At 44.7% G+C, this 15,869-nt stretch overlaps 1 protein-coding gene across 2 annotated transcripts in view; it reads left to right on the forward strand.

The window, feature by feature from the left end:
• Positions 1 to 3,820: 3,820 nt before the first annotated feature.
• The window catches only part of DNAJA3 (DnaJ heat shock protein family (Hsp40) member A3), a 30,545-nt gene continuing 18,496 nt past the window's right edge, over positions 3,821 to 15,869 (forward strand). For both annotated transcript variants that reach the window (XM_031447575.2, XM_010992716.3), the window contains exons 1-5: positions 3,821 to 4,065; positions 9,137 to 9,270; positions 12,514 to 12,597; positions 13,336 to 13,536; positions 14,700 to 14,852. In XM_031447575.2, coding sequence (XP_031303435.1) covers positions 3,855 to 4,065; positions 9,137 to 9,270; positions 12,514 to 12,597; positions 13,336 to 13,536; positions 14,700 to 14,852 — 783 coding nt within the window. In that variant the 5' untranslated portion in view covers positions 3,821 to 3,854. The remainder of the gene's footprint in view (positions 4,066 to 9,136; positions 9,271 to 12,513; positions 12,598 to 13,335; positions 13,537 to 14,699; positions 14,853 to 15,869) is intronic.

Here is a 15,869-nt window from a genome sequence, read left to right on the forward strand (position 1 = left end):
ACATTGGAGTCTACTGATCACCAGGGGACCCAGAGGTTTATTCTCAGCATCTGTGATTTTGTTTTTTCCCCTTATAAGAGTTCCTTTCATTTCTCAGGTTTGTGAAACATTGCTTAAGTTTAAGCCTAGTTTGGGCAGAAGAGTATTTGGCTGGCAGCTGGGGCCATTTGTGGTTTATTTAAAGGGAAATCATTAGCATGGAGGTCCCACTGGGGAATACCCAGGGGAGCCAGGCGAGAACATAGTTCATCTCCTCCTTCTGCAGGGAACCGTACCCACTGCCGAGGTCGTATGTGGGAACATCTGGGTCCCACATTCCACAGCCCCTTGGAATTGTCCCTTATTCTCTTGGGGAGGAAAGGAAATGACTAGAGAAATCCTGAGCTAGCTTTTATTGCCTCTGAAGGCTTAGGCCCTTCCACCCTCCCTGGAGGGGTTCCTAAATCATGTGGGGAAGGAACAGCCATCCATCACGTAGCCATGGACTTGGCCAGCCCCATTGTACCTCAGATGGTCAGTTTCCACTGGAAATCGTGGATTAGACCTTCTTGTCTCCCTCTGCCTTCAGCCCGGCACGCTGGAGGACCATACTTAAATTCCCTGCTGGGTCTCACAGATCTCCCCGCCTCAGGAAAGCTGGAAAGGGCCCAGTGGAATAGTAAAATGAGAAATGCAGAAGGGCAGATGCTTGCGAAACTTGTGTGCCTTTTGTAAGTAACATCTGTTTCTCCTTAAAGCTAAAGTTTTTGGCTTTAGACTGGAGAAGGGGGCAGTGTCAGGGGGCGGGGGGAGAAGGGGACCCATGACATATTCTGTCTAAAAGTGTGGGTAGGTGTGGCCCACGTGTTCATCCCCGTTTATGGCAACAAGACGGGGATGGATCGTTTGTGTTCCTTCACAGCTGAAGTCCTTGGACGGCAGTGAAAGTCTGCAGGTGATGGTGGTAATAAATACTTGTCCTGCCTCCCCTTGTTGTGAGAAGCAAATGAAATTCTGCATGAGAAAGTGCTCTGTAAACTATCAAGGGATATATGACTGAGAACTACTGACCACAGTTTATGAAAGCACACAGTTGAAAGGAATCTGGTTTTGCTGTTAGATCTTAGTTGACTGACTCACTAGCTGTGTGACCTTGGACAAGTCTTCTGACTTTTCAGAGCTTATTTTGGGGTTATTTTGCAGGGCTGGGAAGGCGGCACCATTTGTGAAAATGCGAATAGTCTCTGCCCTACTTACCCACAGGGTTGTAATTGTATCAAAACAAAAAACACGAGAAAGTTCTTTGGGAACTGGAAAGAGACTGTTCTTAGCATAGCTAAGGTTTTCAGATCTTTCGATGGCCACCAATTGCCTGAAATTGGCCCCATAGACGTCCAAATAACAGTAACTCATTATCTTCTCCAAAACTGCTCCTTTCCTACTTGGCATCACTGTGGCCTGGAGATCATTTTAAAAAAGGATATTCATGTCAAAAAAAAGTATATTCAAACAACCATCAACTCAAGATGATTCAGGAAGCGAAAACCAAGGACTACTACTGTGAGGACTTCTCAAGCGTTGTAAGCTACCCATGTTCAGTAATTGTGTCATCTCCTATTTTTCTATGGTGACTAGCAGTGAGAGAAACCACACACAGGCCGAGACTGCTCTCACCAGGGAGTCTGGCCAGAGGCTTCCTGGGTTCTGTCCTGGGTTCTGTTTTCCTGCCTTTGGTAGCCACCGTCACGCACTCGATTCCCTTGGGGTTCTCTGCTTCATAAGAGGAAATATGGGCTCTCTAACAATCAACTTTCCTGCTATCCCCTAAAACAAGGACACACACATCCCCTTTCAATGTGGAGGATTTTCACTGTTAATCACTTTGGGGAAATAAATTGGGGTGACTAAAATACCCCAAAATGAGGAAGTTAGGAAGCTGACAGAGTTTTCATATTAGTGAGCCCTCCTCTACTTTCTAACTCACTCTGAGGTGGTAAATGAAAGTCCCTTTGGCTCTTGTTCTCAGCTTTTATTCCTGAAAGCTGTACTTCTCAACCAGCTCCCTCCTCTCCTCCCCTTAGGTTTTGGGCTTCCCATGGGCAAGTAACTGTGTGAATTCGGCTTGGTATTCCCAGTGTTTAGCACAGAGCCTGGAGCATAGGACTAACATACATTGAGCACTTACTATGTGCCAAGTATAGTATGAAGACTTCACATGGATTATCTCACTCCCCTCAGATGATCCTTTGAAGTAGTTACTATTATGTCTCCCACTTTAGAGAAAGGAAACCGAGAGGTAAAGTAAGTTGCCCAAGGACACACAGCTATTAAGTAGCAGAGCTGGGATTCAATCCCAGGCAGTCTGACTCCAGAGTCCATACTCTTACTCTTAACCACTATGCTGGAGACATTTAAATATTTGTTGACTATAAAAACAAAAAACAAAAAACCTTTTCATTACTTCCCATCCTATGACATTTCCTTGTTTCTCTAAAATGCCCCTTGCTCATCTCAGTCCTCTAAATTCCCTAGCCCAAACTCTAAACTATTCCTTGCAGTTTACAACAGCTTCATAACTGTTCACCGGACCGGTGATTTTTAACCTTTCAATCTCACAGCCTGTGGAGAATTTGACTGATGAACACTATGGATATTTCCCCAGATAAAAATCCACATACATAAAAGTTTCCTGCATAATGGGGGAGGGGGCAAGAAGCACAGATCATCTTAAACTCATCCTGTAGCCTTCAGGTTCCCTTCCTATTGTTAGGGATGGTGGTGATGGGAGTGTGAAAGTGGAAACTTCTTCGCAGGACTTACCAGGCCAGGTTTACATTTCTAGCCTCATCTCTAGTCACACGCGTCAAGTTTAAAGCATAAGGAAACAGGGCAAGCACTTTCACGTCTTTAGACATCTGCTTTTGAAGTTCTTGCTACTTAGAATACTTCTCCCCTCCACTCCTACCTGGTGCACTTTTCACCAAAGTCCAACTTGAATGTTATTAACCTTTCAGATGCCTTCCCTGACACCCCAATGCCCCAACCTCTGTCTGAGAAACTCTTACCTGTGTGCCTGTAATTGTTTATACCTACGATAGCACTGATCATGTCATCTAGTTGCTAAGTAGCCTGTCCCTCTCGAATCATCGTGCACGCCTCCAAAGCAGGGATGCTATGTCATCCATCATTGTATCCCCGACATTCTAGAACATGCGTTACACCTAGTAGGTGCTCACAACATTTATTAAGTTCGTTTTTGGGTAGCTCAGCTCACATTCCGCGATCGGCAAGTTCACTACACGTTTGGAGAAGGCTAACACGCTTAGGAGAGAGCTGAGCGATCACAGTCTCCTGATCATGGGAATCAGCCAGAGGGAAAGTGAGCTTGAGGCCTGGCTTTGAGAAGAGGGCAGAGACTCCAGCCACCCGAGGACATCGGGTGAGTAAGATTCACGCAAGGATAACTAAGTCTCAGGGTCAGGAGGAGGGAAGCCCGCACTGCACGCTGGAATCCGCGAGACTGACGGTCGCATTGCACGCCGGGATTTGTAGTCCGGCCCTTCCCAGGACCCCCAGACTAGTTACATTCGGCTACGCTCGACCTCGTCCTTACACGAATAAGGTGCAGTCTTGGTCGTCCAGCACGGAATGACGAGGCTCCTCAAGGCAAGTTACTTAGTAGCACTTTTTAGAGCAAACATCTCAGCATAGGCTACCAAGGAACTGCAGTGGGTAAGGATGCGCATGCACAACACGGGTTCTTGCGTGGGCGCTCAATAGGCCCCGCCCCCGGAAGCTCCGGCGCTGCGCGGGTGCGTTGTCCTCGTGAGGCCGCCTTGAGCCGGGTGGCGCAGGCGCAGTGCCCCCGGCCCAAGATGGCGGCGTGGTGCTCTACACGCTGGTTGCTTGTAGCCGTCGGGTCCCTGCGGCTGCCGGCTGCAGCGGGGAGAGGAGCCCGGCCGCCCGTGGGGGGCGTGGTGGGGGCATCGCTGGGCCGCGGTCTGAGCGTCACCGCCTTCGCGCCTTCCCTGCGAGCTCGCGGTTCCGGGGCGCTGCTGACATTGAGACCCGGTGTCAGCCTTACAGGTGAGGGCAGGCTCCAGCCCCCGAGTGAGGGGAAAGGAGTGACTCGTTTCGCTCCGGTTACGGGGGTTGCGGGGTGGAGTTTGTCTTCCGACCTACCTGCGGAATCACTTGGGGTGATGGGCACGCAGGAGTCAGAGAGGCTCAAATGGCTATTTAGAAGCGGTGAACCGAGGAGAGCTGCGTGGAGCCCCCGGCGGCGGGGATGAAACGCCCCGCAGGCCTTGAACCTTCACCTCTCTGTCAACATTTCTGGAGGCCTCTTTCCGGCCTGCCGCTGTTCTTCTACCCGATTCCTTTCCCTCCTTTCTACTTCTTAGCCTGTAGAGGAAGGGAAGAGGTAACGGCCATTCGGTGAGCACCTGCTCTTGGGCTAGCTAAGCACCTTGTGCCTCATCTCAATTGTTGGTAACAGCAGCCCTGCAACGTGGGGATCATCATCCCCATTTTAAAGAATGGGAAACTGAGGTTCTAGCAGAGGAGTTGACCCTCCCAAGGCCATAAAGTTAGATAAGAAGAGTTGTCCCAAACCCAAAGCTGTTCTTTCAAAACTACGCTCTTTGCACCACACGGTGTAAATTGGAAGGCACGCTTACTGTTTTTTAGAAATCTTTATGTTGGTTATTTTGCTAAAAATGCAAACTCATATTTATTGAGCATTTCCTATGTACCAGGCATGGATCACTTCCACGTGATAGAGACTATTGTTCTGTTTTATAGGTAAATAAGTTGAGGCTTAGATGGTAACTGGTAGGATGTCACAAAGCTAGAAAGTGGGAGAGTCGTGATTCAAAACCTCCTGCTTTTTTAATGCTGGAAGTGATGTTGAATTAATATATAGTGAGCCTTTTAAGTGCTTAACCATGATGGTTTCTTATGTTATGTGTTGAATGACTTCCCTTATAGTGAGATAAGGAAGGAGGAAACACTGAACACCCAACTATGTGCCTGAATTATGCTAGATGTTTGTGTCCCCTAGAATTTGTGCAAATGATAGTTTAAACTATCTATAAACTTACAGAGATGATTAATTAAAGGGTCTGACGAGGTAATTTACGCAAGATGCTTTCCTATTGAGATCCAGTTTTGTAATGCTTACATAATAGCTAGTTATTAAAATATCAGTAATTGTGATTACCTTATGCAGTGAACACTACTCCAGTAGCATGTGTGAGACCTGAGCAAATTATGTAATCCTTTTGTGCCTTCCATTCCTTAACTGAAAAAAATGTTAATAGGTATATATCGAGGGCTTGTCATATGCCAGTTACTGTTATAGGTACTGGGGATATAGCAGAGACCAAAGAGATTGGATGTGATTTTGGTCACGTGATCCCACTTTTTTATTCTGTTCCTACCACTTATATTTCTTCATGGATGGAGCAGTAACCAAGGTTTCCTCAGGGTTATTTGAATCCATGTCACGCTGTATTTCTCAATATGAGCAAAAGTGGTCATTTTTAGGTTTTGCTAATGTTTTCTAATGTCAAGGTTGTTTGGAATAGAATTTGGCTGCATCTTTTTGCTCAGATATTAATTCTTTTGATGCTTATTAAGCTAAACTTGTTCATACCACATTTGTACAGGTTTGGGGAACATTTTTTGGTAATTGTGTATGCGTGTGTGAGAGACAGACAAGCACTAAGTGCTGAGCCTGATGTGTAAGGAACTGCAGTCAGCTTTCCTTTTCCCCGAATGAGCCCAGTGCCCACAATGGGCATGTTTTGTATCAGGTGATGAACACATGTGAGAGGTGGCATCCTTCAAGGTGCACTCTATTACCACATCTAAAGTCATGAACTCAGCCCTCAAACATCTCAAGTCCAGTAGTGCAATTAGATGATGTAAAAAACAACGCTTTAAATCCGACTTTTCTCCCAGAGCAGAAGGTAGTTATTTCACACTGGGTTGGCCATTCTTGGACCGACTTGGAGACTAATCCTCTTCTGGGTTATTCTAAAATGGGCGGGACATTTATTGGTCATATCTTGGGGGAAAATATGTCTATTAAGTGAACTCTTTCTAATTACTGCTAATCATTGATACCTTTGGGATAATGTCAGAAGTCATCAAACTTGTATTAGTTAAATGTGATTTGTGTTTATATGCAGTTTTGCACATTGCTGTCCCCCGTTCTAACCCAAGCCTAAATTCTCTTATGATGTTGAAGCTGCAGCTGCCAGAGCCTTTGCCACTACCAACCTCCGCCTTCTGGATTGGAAGGGGTGGTAGGAGAGGCAAGATGGGTCGAGGTAACCTCTCCCTCCTGAGTGAAGCAGGGCTGAGTACAGGAGCACTAAGAAACTAGCTCTGGTGTTTTTCTCAAATCTGGTTGGAGAAACATAACAGTAGTCTCTAATCCCTACTGCTCCCACCCTGTCTGCTTTTCTTGTGCCAGAAAATCTAAGCTGCAGCAACAGAGAACAAGTAACGGGGATACTGAAAATATAGATCTGCTTCCTGGTTCTGATTTTAATCAATCTGACCATTCCTCCTCATTCTTCTGTCTGATTATCCTTTATCCTGCCAGCTTCCTGGATATGCTCAACCCTCCAGTTGTCTTTTGTACCCATAAATTTTAAGTATTCTCCCGATCCTTGTTTTATTTTTTTTGAGAGCTCTTTCTCATGCTTATCTGGTTGATTCTCTGTTTAGCACTTGCTGAGGCTCCATATTGCCCTCAAGATAAAATCCAGGCTCTTTAGCATAGTTCAAAGGCCCTTCTCTTTATTCCCAGGCCTCATTAATCATCATCAGCATCATCTCTATCACCCGCCTACCCGCCCCCATGAGTCTCTAATCTAGTTACATCATAGTATCTGCACTGAAATGGAGAAGGTCCTTGACACACACACACTCTCTCTCTCTCCCTCCCTCTCTCTCTCTCTCTCCCTCTCTCTCTCTCTCCCTCTCTCCCTAGTTACATCACAGTACCTACAATTCCTAAATGCACAAGAACTTTCTCCCTCCAAACCAAAGGTGATCATATGATTTAGCTACTAAATGGGGTGCTTTTGAAAGTGAAAGAGGGTGCTATTGCAAACAATGTTGGGACTATAAGCATAAATCTGGATGGATTCAAGCCCTCCTTAGCCTAGCTAGTTTTTACAGCTTAACAACAGGTGCCTTAGAAGACCTACCCTGAATTTCTGAGATAGAGTTGTAGTGGTTCTCAACTGGTAGTGATTTTACCCTGCAGGAGACATCTGGCAGTCTCTGGAGATGTTTTCAGTGGCCAGTTTGGAGGGGGGTGCTGCTGGCAACCGGTTGACCAGGGCTGCTGCTAAAAACACTGTATTATAAATACCTAGGTATATTAGGATATAAATAAATACATAGGGCTGCCATAACAAAGTACCACAGACTAAATGGCTTAAACAATGGGAAATTATTTTCTCACAGTTCTGGAGGCTGTAAAATTCCACAATCAGTGTTTTAGCAAGGTTGTCTTTAACGACCCCATCTCCAAATACAGTCACATTCTGAAAAGCTGGGGGTTAGGACTTAAAACATAGGAATTTGGGGGTTGGTGGTCACAATTCAGCCCATAACAATAGTACTGTGCTCCACCCGACCCATGAGAAGAACCCGATCCCATCAGTAGTGTGGAGGTTGAGAGACCCAGGTTAGGTGACCCTTTTGTGTATTCTCACTCTGCATCCCTGCGTGCTAATACCATTTCACACATGGCCTCTCACACTTCCCTGTGGGGCTGTAAGCTCCTTGAGGGCACTGACTTTGACTCTTTTTTTCATCTTGTATCCTCGGTGCCTAGTACAGTGTTAAGGTCTGGAATGAATGTAAGCTCCCAGAGGGCAGGGCCTTTGAATGGTTTGCTGCTGGAGCCCAGTGCCTGGCGAGCAGAGCTGCTCAGTGAGTGACTGCTGAATGAATGAGTGCTGAATACAGAAGCTTCTCCTTGGCAGGCAAACCTTCCACTTAACGCCTGGAGCTGCCTCATGATTCTCATTCCCTTTCTTGACTTCTGCTCCCTCTTCAGCCTTAACTTGGCCTCTACTCCCCAACCCCGCCCTGCCCTCCCCATCTTCAGTTGTCACAGGATAGGTTGGGGGTTAGGAGGCAGGACTTAAAATTGTAGAGCAGCCTCCTCCCTTCACTTGGTGATGGGCCAGTCCAGCTAGGACTCTGCTCCATACCCAGAAGGCAGTTGAGTACATGTGTCTGTCAGCCTTTCCTCCCAGCTGCTGATGCAAGAGGCCTGAAAGGAGCGGGGGGGGGGGTGCAGAGGGGACGAAGGGGAGCAGCCTTGTGCGTTGACCCCTTTCGGGTTGTGTACTCTGGGGTGAACAGAGGTTCCAGGACAGGACCCTTTAACCTTGTATGTCTCTCTATATACACACATAGGTGTGTGTGTGTGTATATATGTATGTGTACATACTGTTTTTAGGGGAGGGCTCAGCACTTTTATCGGATTCTCTCGGAGAGATCTATGACTATAGACCGGGGACCATTTCTTTAGCACCGTGGCTCTCAAATCATCACCTGGAGGGCTTGCTGGACCCTACCTCCAGGGTTTCAGATTCAGGTTTGGGTGGGGCTGGAAAATTTACGTTTCTGACAAGCTGATGATGCTACTGGTTCAGGGATCACACCCTGAGAACTACCCCGTAAGCAGATACCCAGGGTTGCATGGTCGAGGGGAAGAACCTGGGAGTTGTTAAGCACTGAGTGGGACAAGGCATGTGGGAGTACCTGGCACCTGGCGCGTGCTCCGGCATTGGAGCAGGAGAGTGAAGTCCTTTTCAGTCATCTCAGGGGCAGCCCCCATCTGGGGTGCGGTTCCTTAAGAGGTATGGTGAGGCTACAGCCCTAGTGTAATCCAGCAGAATCAGCCCTGTCCAGCGCTGTTTTATAGTCTTCACATACAGTGGCTTTAGCCGTTTTTGAAGTGCGTGAGTTTGGTCTGCAGTGGGCTTGGAGGAGAACAGGCCCTAAAGCTGTGACGTATTTGCTCCTTTACAGGTACTACCCTGCTAGTTGTTGACTCAGTTACCTTTTGTTGAGTACGTTTCCAGAGTGATTTTCTTTTCTTTGTTCTTTGTTCTTTTTTTAGGAGTGAAATGTTACCCTTTTGTTTGCACTGCCTCCTTCCACACGAGCGCCCCTTTGGCCAAAGAGGATTATTACCAGATATTAGGAGTGCCCCGAAGTGCCAGCCAGAAGGAGATCAAGAAAGCCTATTATCAGGTCTGTATGGAAGCCACATTTTAGAGACAGGAAAGCTGTCGATCTGGTCTGATCCTGAGCATTGCAGGGTATATGCTCGTACGTGTCGGTCGTGTGCAGCTGACAGTGTGGAATGAAATGATAAAGGTGGGCTTCGCTGGGCCATGTCCCTCAAGTGCGTGATGCCATGCTGGTTGGTGCTTCAGAATAAAGAGGAGAGTCAGAACCAGAGGTTGAAAAAAAATCTTTTTCCAGGGCTGTTTTTGTACTTAAATTTATTCTGCATCTTCTAATCAGTAGATATACTGGTCTGAGTTTTATTTTAGATCGTCATTCTTTGCATTCAGCTAAAAGTTTATGGATTTAGAATTCTTTTCTTAACCCAGAAACTGAAATTCCCACCATCGTGGCCCAGGATGTGTTGGGGTGATGGGTGAAGTGGCACGTGGACCGGTGGTCTCTGGACTTTTACTCTGACCGAAAAAAAAAAAAGACTGAGGGCACTGATGTAGGAATACTAACTTTTGTATTTTGCCTAATATAGATGTTAAAAGTAATTAAGTACAATCTATTAACACCATTTGATAAAAGAAAGAGCACCTTAACATAAAAATAGGAAAACCATCATATAAGAATGAAGAAGATTAAATTTAATAAAGTTAGTAAATTAAATAAAATTAAAAATTAAAAATTTATTTTTATTTATTACTTTTATGAAAAATTTTCTCTGAAGTCTTGATTTTCCTTCCTTATTTTTTATTTTTTTGTGGGCAAACAGAAACTTTGTCTAAGCTTAATGTTTGTGAACCAAATACTGATCAAGATCAGACCTAACAGCTTATGGCTTGGATAGCTACTCCTTCCTCTTGCTTTTTTTTTTTAAGTGTACAATTTACTGATTTTTAGTATATTCACAGAGTTGTATAACTATCACTACAATTAATTTAAGAACATTTTCAACACCTCAGAGAGAAACCCCGTACCATAAGCGCTTATTCCCCGTTCTCTCTCTTCTGCCCTTGAAATTGTTAACCTACTCTTTCTATATATAGATTTGCCTATTCTGGAAATTTCACAGAAGTTAAGTCATGTGATATGTGGGCTTTTGTGACTGGTTTCTTTTACTTTAGAGTAATGTTTTCCAGGTTTATCCATGTTATAACACATGTCAGTACTTCATTCCTTTTAATGGTCAAATAACATTACATTGCATGGATATACTATGTTTTATTTACCTATTCATCAGTTGGTGGGTATTTGGATTGTTTCCACTTTCTTGGTATTATGAGTAGTGCTGCTGTGAACATCCATGTGTAAGTTTTGTGTAGACCTATGTTTTTATTTCTCTGGGGTATGTACATATACCTAGGTGTGGACTTGCTGGATCAGTTCATAGTAATTCTAATTGCCACATTTAACCTTTTGAGGAACTTCTGAACTCTTTCAAAGTGGCTGCACTGTTTTAGATTCTCACCAGCCCTTGTGAAGGTTCCAGTTTCTCCATATCCTTACCAACACTTGTTATCTGTCTTTTTAATTCAAGTCATCCTAGTGGGTGTGAAGTGGTATCTCACTGTGGTTTTGATTTGCTTTTCAATGGTGGCTAATGATGTTGAGCACCTTTTCATGTGCTTATTGGCCATTTACTATGTATATATTCAGATTCTTTGCCCATTTTTTGTGTGCAGGGTCTGGGCGGTAATTAGGTTTATCTTTTTTTTTTGGAGATCCTGGGGATTGAACCCAGGACCTTGTGCATGCTAAGCTAGCACTCTGTCACTAAGCTATACTGCCCACTCCTTTGCACATTTTTAAATTGAGTTGTCTTTTTATTACTGGGCTGTAAGGGAATGAGGAAGGACTGGAGATAGGAAGCAGAGATCCTGGCTTGGGATAGTGAATAGCATGTCTTTTCTTTTGAGCTGATGCAAGGGTGGGAGGAGGTTGGGGAGACGGAGGCTGGGGCCACCTTAATGGGGCATACGAGGCTATTAGCAAGTACTAGAGATTGAATTGAAGAGACAGTAGGGAACCATCCAAGTTTTCAGGTGTGGAAGTGAAAGGATCAGGTAGAGCTGTGTAATTTAAAACTGGAAATTTAAAACATAGTCTCTATGGAGCAGTTACTGAGGTTAGACCTTGATCAAGACCTTGGGACCATCTCTGTGACCTACCATGGTGTACGGCCCGTGCCTAGACAGCCCCCTTCAGACTTGGCACGCAGCCTCTATTGTGCTTCCTTGTGCTGGAGTGAGGTCCAGCATCTCCAGGAGCAGAGTAAGCAGCCAGCTGCTGGCAGTGATGGAGCCAGACACCTCCTGAGCCACTTTCATCTTTTGGAGTCTGTGCCCTCTTCACCCTCACATCAGGGTGATCCAGACTTGGAATGAATCAGGAGCCTCAGCAAACACAGTGATGACCTGCAAAGCACACAGCACTGCTCGGTGTGGCCAGGAGGAGGCCCTCATTTTAGAGCTGCTCAGAATGCCAGTGTGCTTCTGGACAGCCGCGTGAGATCCTGTTTTGTTTTTTAAGATTTAAATCTATGTTTTGAGTAGGTAATATATTCTCTTTTTGAGAATTCAGAAAGTGCAAAGGAGTGCACAGTGAAAAGCCTTCCTCCTTCCCGTTCATCTCCATCCCTCCAGTAGCAGTCAGTGTTTCCAGTTTATTGTATGTTCTTCTAGAATTAAGTTATATAGCAGATACACCTACTTACCTATCCAGTTATTGTCCTCTTTTTTTTACATAGGTGATAATCTACTAGATACACTGCTTTGTGTCTTTCACAACGGTGCCCGTTCTAAAGAATTAGTTGTTATTTTTGTTAGAGATTTGTTATGGTTGAAAAATGTGTATATACCTCAGATTTGAAGAAAAGGTTTATTTTATTTTATTTTATTTATTACCCTTAATAAACTTTTGGTCAAATTTGAAAACTGAACACAATGCATGGAGTGTATGTTCTTAATTCTGGCTGCATGTGTTTTGCTTTTTGTTTGTTTTCATTGAGGTATAATTGACATGTTAGTTTCAGATGTATGACATAATGATTCAATATTTGTATACACTGTGAAATGATCATCACAATAAGTCTCGTTAGAGATGGTTTATTTTAAAGTCTTAAACCTTGTTTTAAGAATTGCTATTGGTTGCAAAATCTTAGACAACTGCTACAAAGGACGTGAGGTTGTGACTGGTGTCTGGGGTTCAGTTTTAGTAATTATCCTATGTCCATAGTAATTTGACTGTTTCCTCCCTTAGCTTGCCAAGAAGTATCACCCAGACACGAATAAGGATGATCCCAAAGCCAAGGAGAAGTTCTCCCAGCTGGCAGAGGCCTATGAGGTATGTGGCCCACCGGTGTGTGCGGTCACTGTCTTTCAGCTGTGTGTGTGCGTCAGTGTGCTGCCCAGTGGGACCTGACTTGTTAGAAGTTTGAAGGTTGTGTCCCTGCACCAGATCACCTCCTTGAAGAGAAACAAGATTCCCAGGTCTCACACTAGATCTAACGTGGAACCTCAACAGAGGACAGGATCCAATAATTTGTAGTAACCGAGCTCCCCAGGTCACTGGGACTTGTAGCCGGGTCTGAGAACTCCTTGTTGGATTATGTAGTTCCACACCTATTTGATGACCCTGCTCCTACGTAGGGCATCGCTGTCTGATGGGATGGTGGGTGTTGTAAAAGTAGACCACCACTGCCCTGGAAGAAGAGAGCCGAAGTGGACAGCAAACAGCCGCTGAACAACTACAGAGCTCTGTGAAAGTGGGCCTCCTCCCAGACTTCGGCCGCGTTGAAGGGCCTTGGGATGTGCATGTAGGGTATCATACGTCTCCTGTGTGTGTGCGCGCGTGCATCCTCCAGCCGTTTGAGAGGAAGTCGCGGACAGGGTATCTCTCTGTTCCTAAGTGCTTCTGTGTGTGTATTCTCTAAGAACAAGAACATTCGTTTCCATAACCACAGTACCTTTGTCAGGATCAGGAAATTTCATGTTGAGACGATACCACTGTCCGGACTTGGTAGCCGTGTCCCTGGGCCTCAGGAGGCTTGGGAGCCCCTGACGGCTGTGCCTTTCACCATAGGTTCTGAGTGATGAGGTGAAGAGGAAGCAGTATGACACCTACGGCTCCGCTGGCTTCGATCCTGGGGCTGGCAGCTCCGGGCAGAGCTACTGGAAAGGAGGCCCCACTGTCGACCCAGAGGAGCTCTTCAGGAAGATTTTTGGGGAGTTCTCATCCTCTTCTTTTGGAGATTTCCAGGGGGTATTCAATCAGCCTCAGGAGGTAAGCATCTCATTTTGAGGAATCATTCCAATTTTGGCTGCTCAGTGTGATGCAAACAGATTTGCCAGTTTCTGTTTCTCAAAGAAAAAGGTAAAGTGGCTTAAATGGAATGATTTGGGGGTAGCCATCTTGGTAGGAAATGGTTCCAGTATTTGGAGAACTGTGTAAGTAATAAGGTGCACCAGTTTGCTCAATCAGGCAGCACCTCAGGCTCTCAGAGTCCATAATTAGAGTGGGAGTATTTTGTCTAGAGCCTGCCTCATTATTCTTGGAGAGCTCAATCCAGTAGGGAGGTAGTGCCAATACCATCTCTTCTGTATTTATGTCTTGTTTAAGATATTATCAGAGTTAGAGAGGGGAAATGTTTCATTATGTAAGTTACGATTGTGGATCGTTTGAGCTGTTAGTAAGGACCATGTACAAATGTTATCCCTGAGCATTTTCAGTTTATTGAAAAGTACACTTTCACTTAAATTAAAAAAAAAAAAATCTCCTAAAAATCCTAAGGAGCAGGGCAGAATCAGTTAAGTGAGTGCCATCTATTCTTACTTGACAGAATACAGGTAAGTTAAAAAGTAAAATAATTGGGGGAAGAGATGAATTGGTGGAGCACAGGATTTTCAGGGCAGAGAAAACACTTTGCATGATACTATAATGAGGCTACAAGCTATTGTATGTTTGTTCAGACCCAGAGAGTGTACAAGACCAGGAGTGAATCCTATTGTAAACTATGGGCTTTGGACGTTTATATGTCAATATAGGTTCATCTTTTTTTTTTTGGCTTTTTGTTTTTTGAGGGGGAGGTAATTGGGTTTATTTATTTACTTATATTTGGAGGAGGTACTGGAAATGAACCCAGGACCTTGTGCATGCTAAGCATGTGCTCTACCACATGAGCTATACCCTCCCCTCTATATAGCGTCATCCTTGATTAAAAAAGAAAGTATCATTCTGGTGGGCGATGTTGATAATGGAGGAAGCTGTGCCATGTGTGGAGGCAAAGAGTATGTGGGAAATATCTGTACCTCCCTCTCAATTTTGGAAACCTAAAACTGCTTTAACAAATAAAGTCTTTAAAAGAGAAAGTGAAGTAACTGTAAACTGCTGGCCAGCTCCCTCTCTTACTTTTAGAGAGATAACAGGTCATCCTTTGATTTATTTAGTACATCATGGAGTTGACATTCAATCAGGCTGCCAAGGGCGTCAACAAGGAGTTCACGGTGAACATCATGGATACCTGTGAGCGGTGTGACGGCAAGGGGAGTGAGCCCGGCACCAAGGTGCAGCACTGCCACTACTGCGGCGGCTCAGGCATGGTGAGAGCATGTCAGGGCCTGGCCTCCCGGGGTCCCCCCCACTGTGCTGTCCACCCTTCTCCCCACCGTTCCTTTTTCCTGTGCGCCCGTGAATATTTATTCAGCAGTACCTAGGGCTTTGTGGGTTCATAACTAGGTGGGACAATTTTATCTAGAACCTTCTTTGTTTTTCCAGGGGTGCTCTGTCCTGGTCAGCAATACAGAAGCAGCACAGAAACTGCTGTCCTCTGTGCGAATGTACTTTAGGCCATTTTGGTCATTTGAAACCAGGGTGGGGGGGAAGGGAACTGAAATTTTGATTGAAATATAATCTTTCTTTTTCTTTTTGTTGAGCTTTAGATATAATTCAAACTTAGAGTATTATAAAGAACTGCTCCCTTATTCCTTTTACCCAGCTTCACCAGTTGTTAATACTTTGTCCCATTTGCTTTGTCATTTATGGTGTGTATTTTCTAAGAGCAAGAACGTTCTTTTTTTTTTTTTTTTGAGTAAAGGTAGATTTATTCAGAGAGATACATTGAAAGGCAAGAGAAAGGCCACGAGCTGTGGCGGTTGGGTGCTCAGATTAAAAGTAGGTACACACTCCATAGACAGAGTGTGGGCTGTCTCTGAAGAGAGAGAGAGGGGGGACCAAGAACATTCTTTTATGTAACCACACAGTAAGTTGTCAAAATGAGGAGATTTAATATCGATACAATACCATTATCTGTACTTACTCAAATTTTTTCATTTGTCCTTATAATGCTCTTTTTACCCCCAGGCCCAGGATCCAATCTAGGATCTTTGCAGTGTTTGGTTGTCATATTTTTTGTCTGCTATAATTGGGAACAATTTCTCAGTCTTCCTTTGTCTGTCATGAACTTGACAGTTTTTTGAGATTACAGACCAGCTGCTTTGTAGAATGTCCGTCCTTTGGGTCATCTGATATTTTCTCATGGTAAGATTTAGATTGTGCATTTTTGGCAGAGACACCCCAGAGATGTAGTGCCCTTTCCATGGATCATCTCTGGAGTCATG

The sequence above is a fragment of the Camelus dromedarius genome, chromosome 24 (assembly GCF_036321535.1).
Source record: "Camelus dromedarius isolate mCamDro1 chromosome 24, mCamDro1.pat, whole genome shotgun sequence".
In the NCBI taxonomy this organism is placed as follows: domain Eukaryota; kingdom Metazoa; phylum Chordata; class Mammalia; order Artiodactyla; family Camelidae; genus Camelus; species Camelus dromedarius.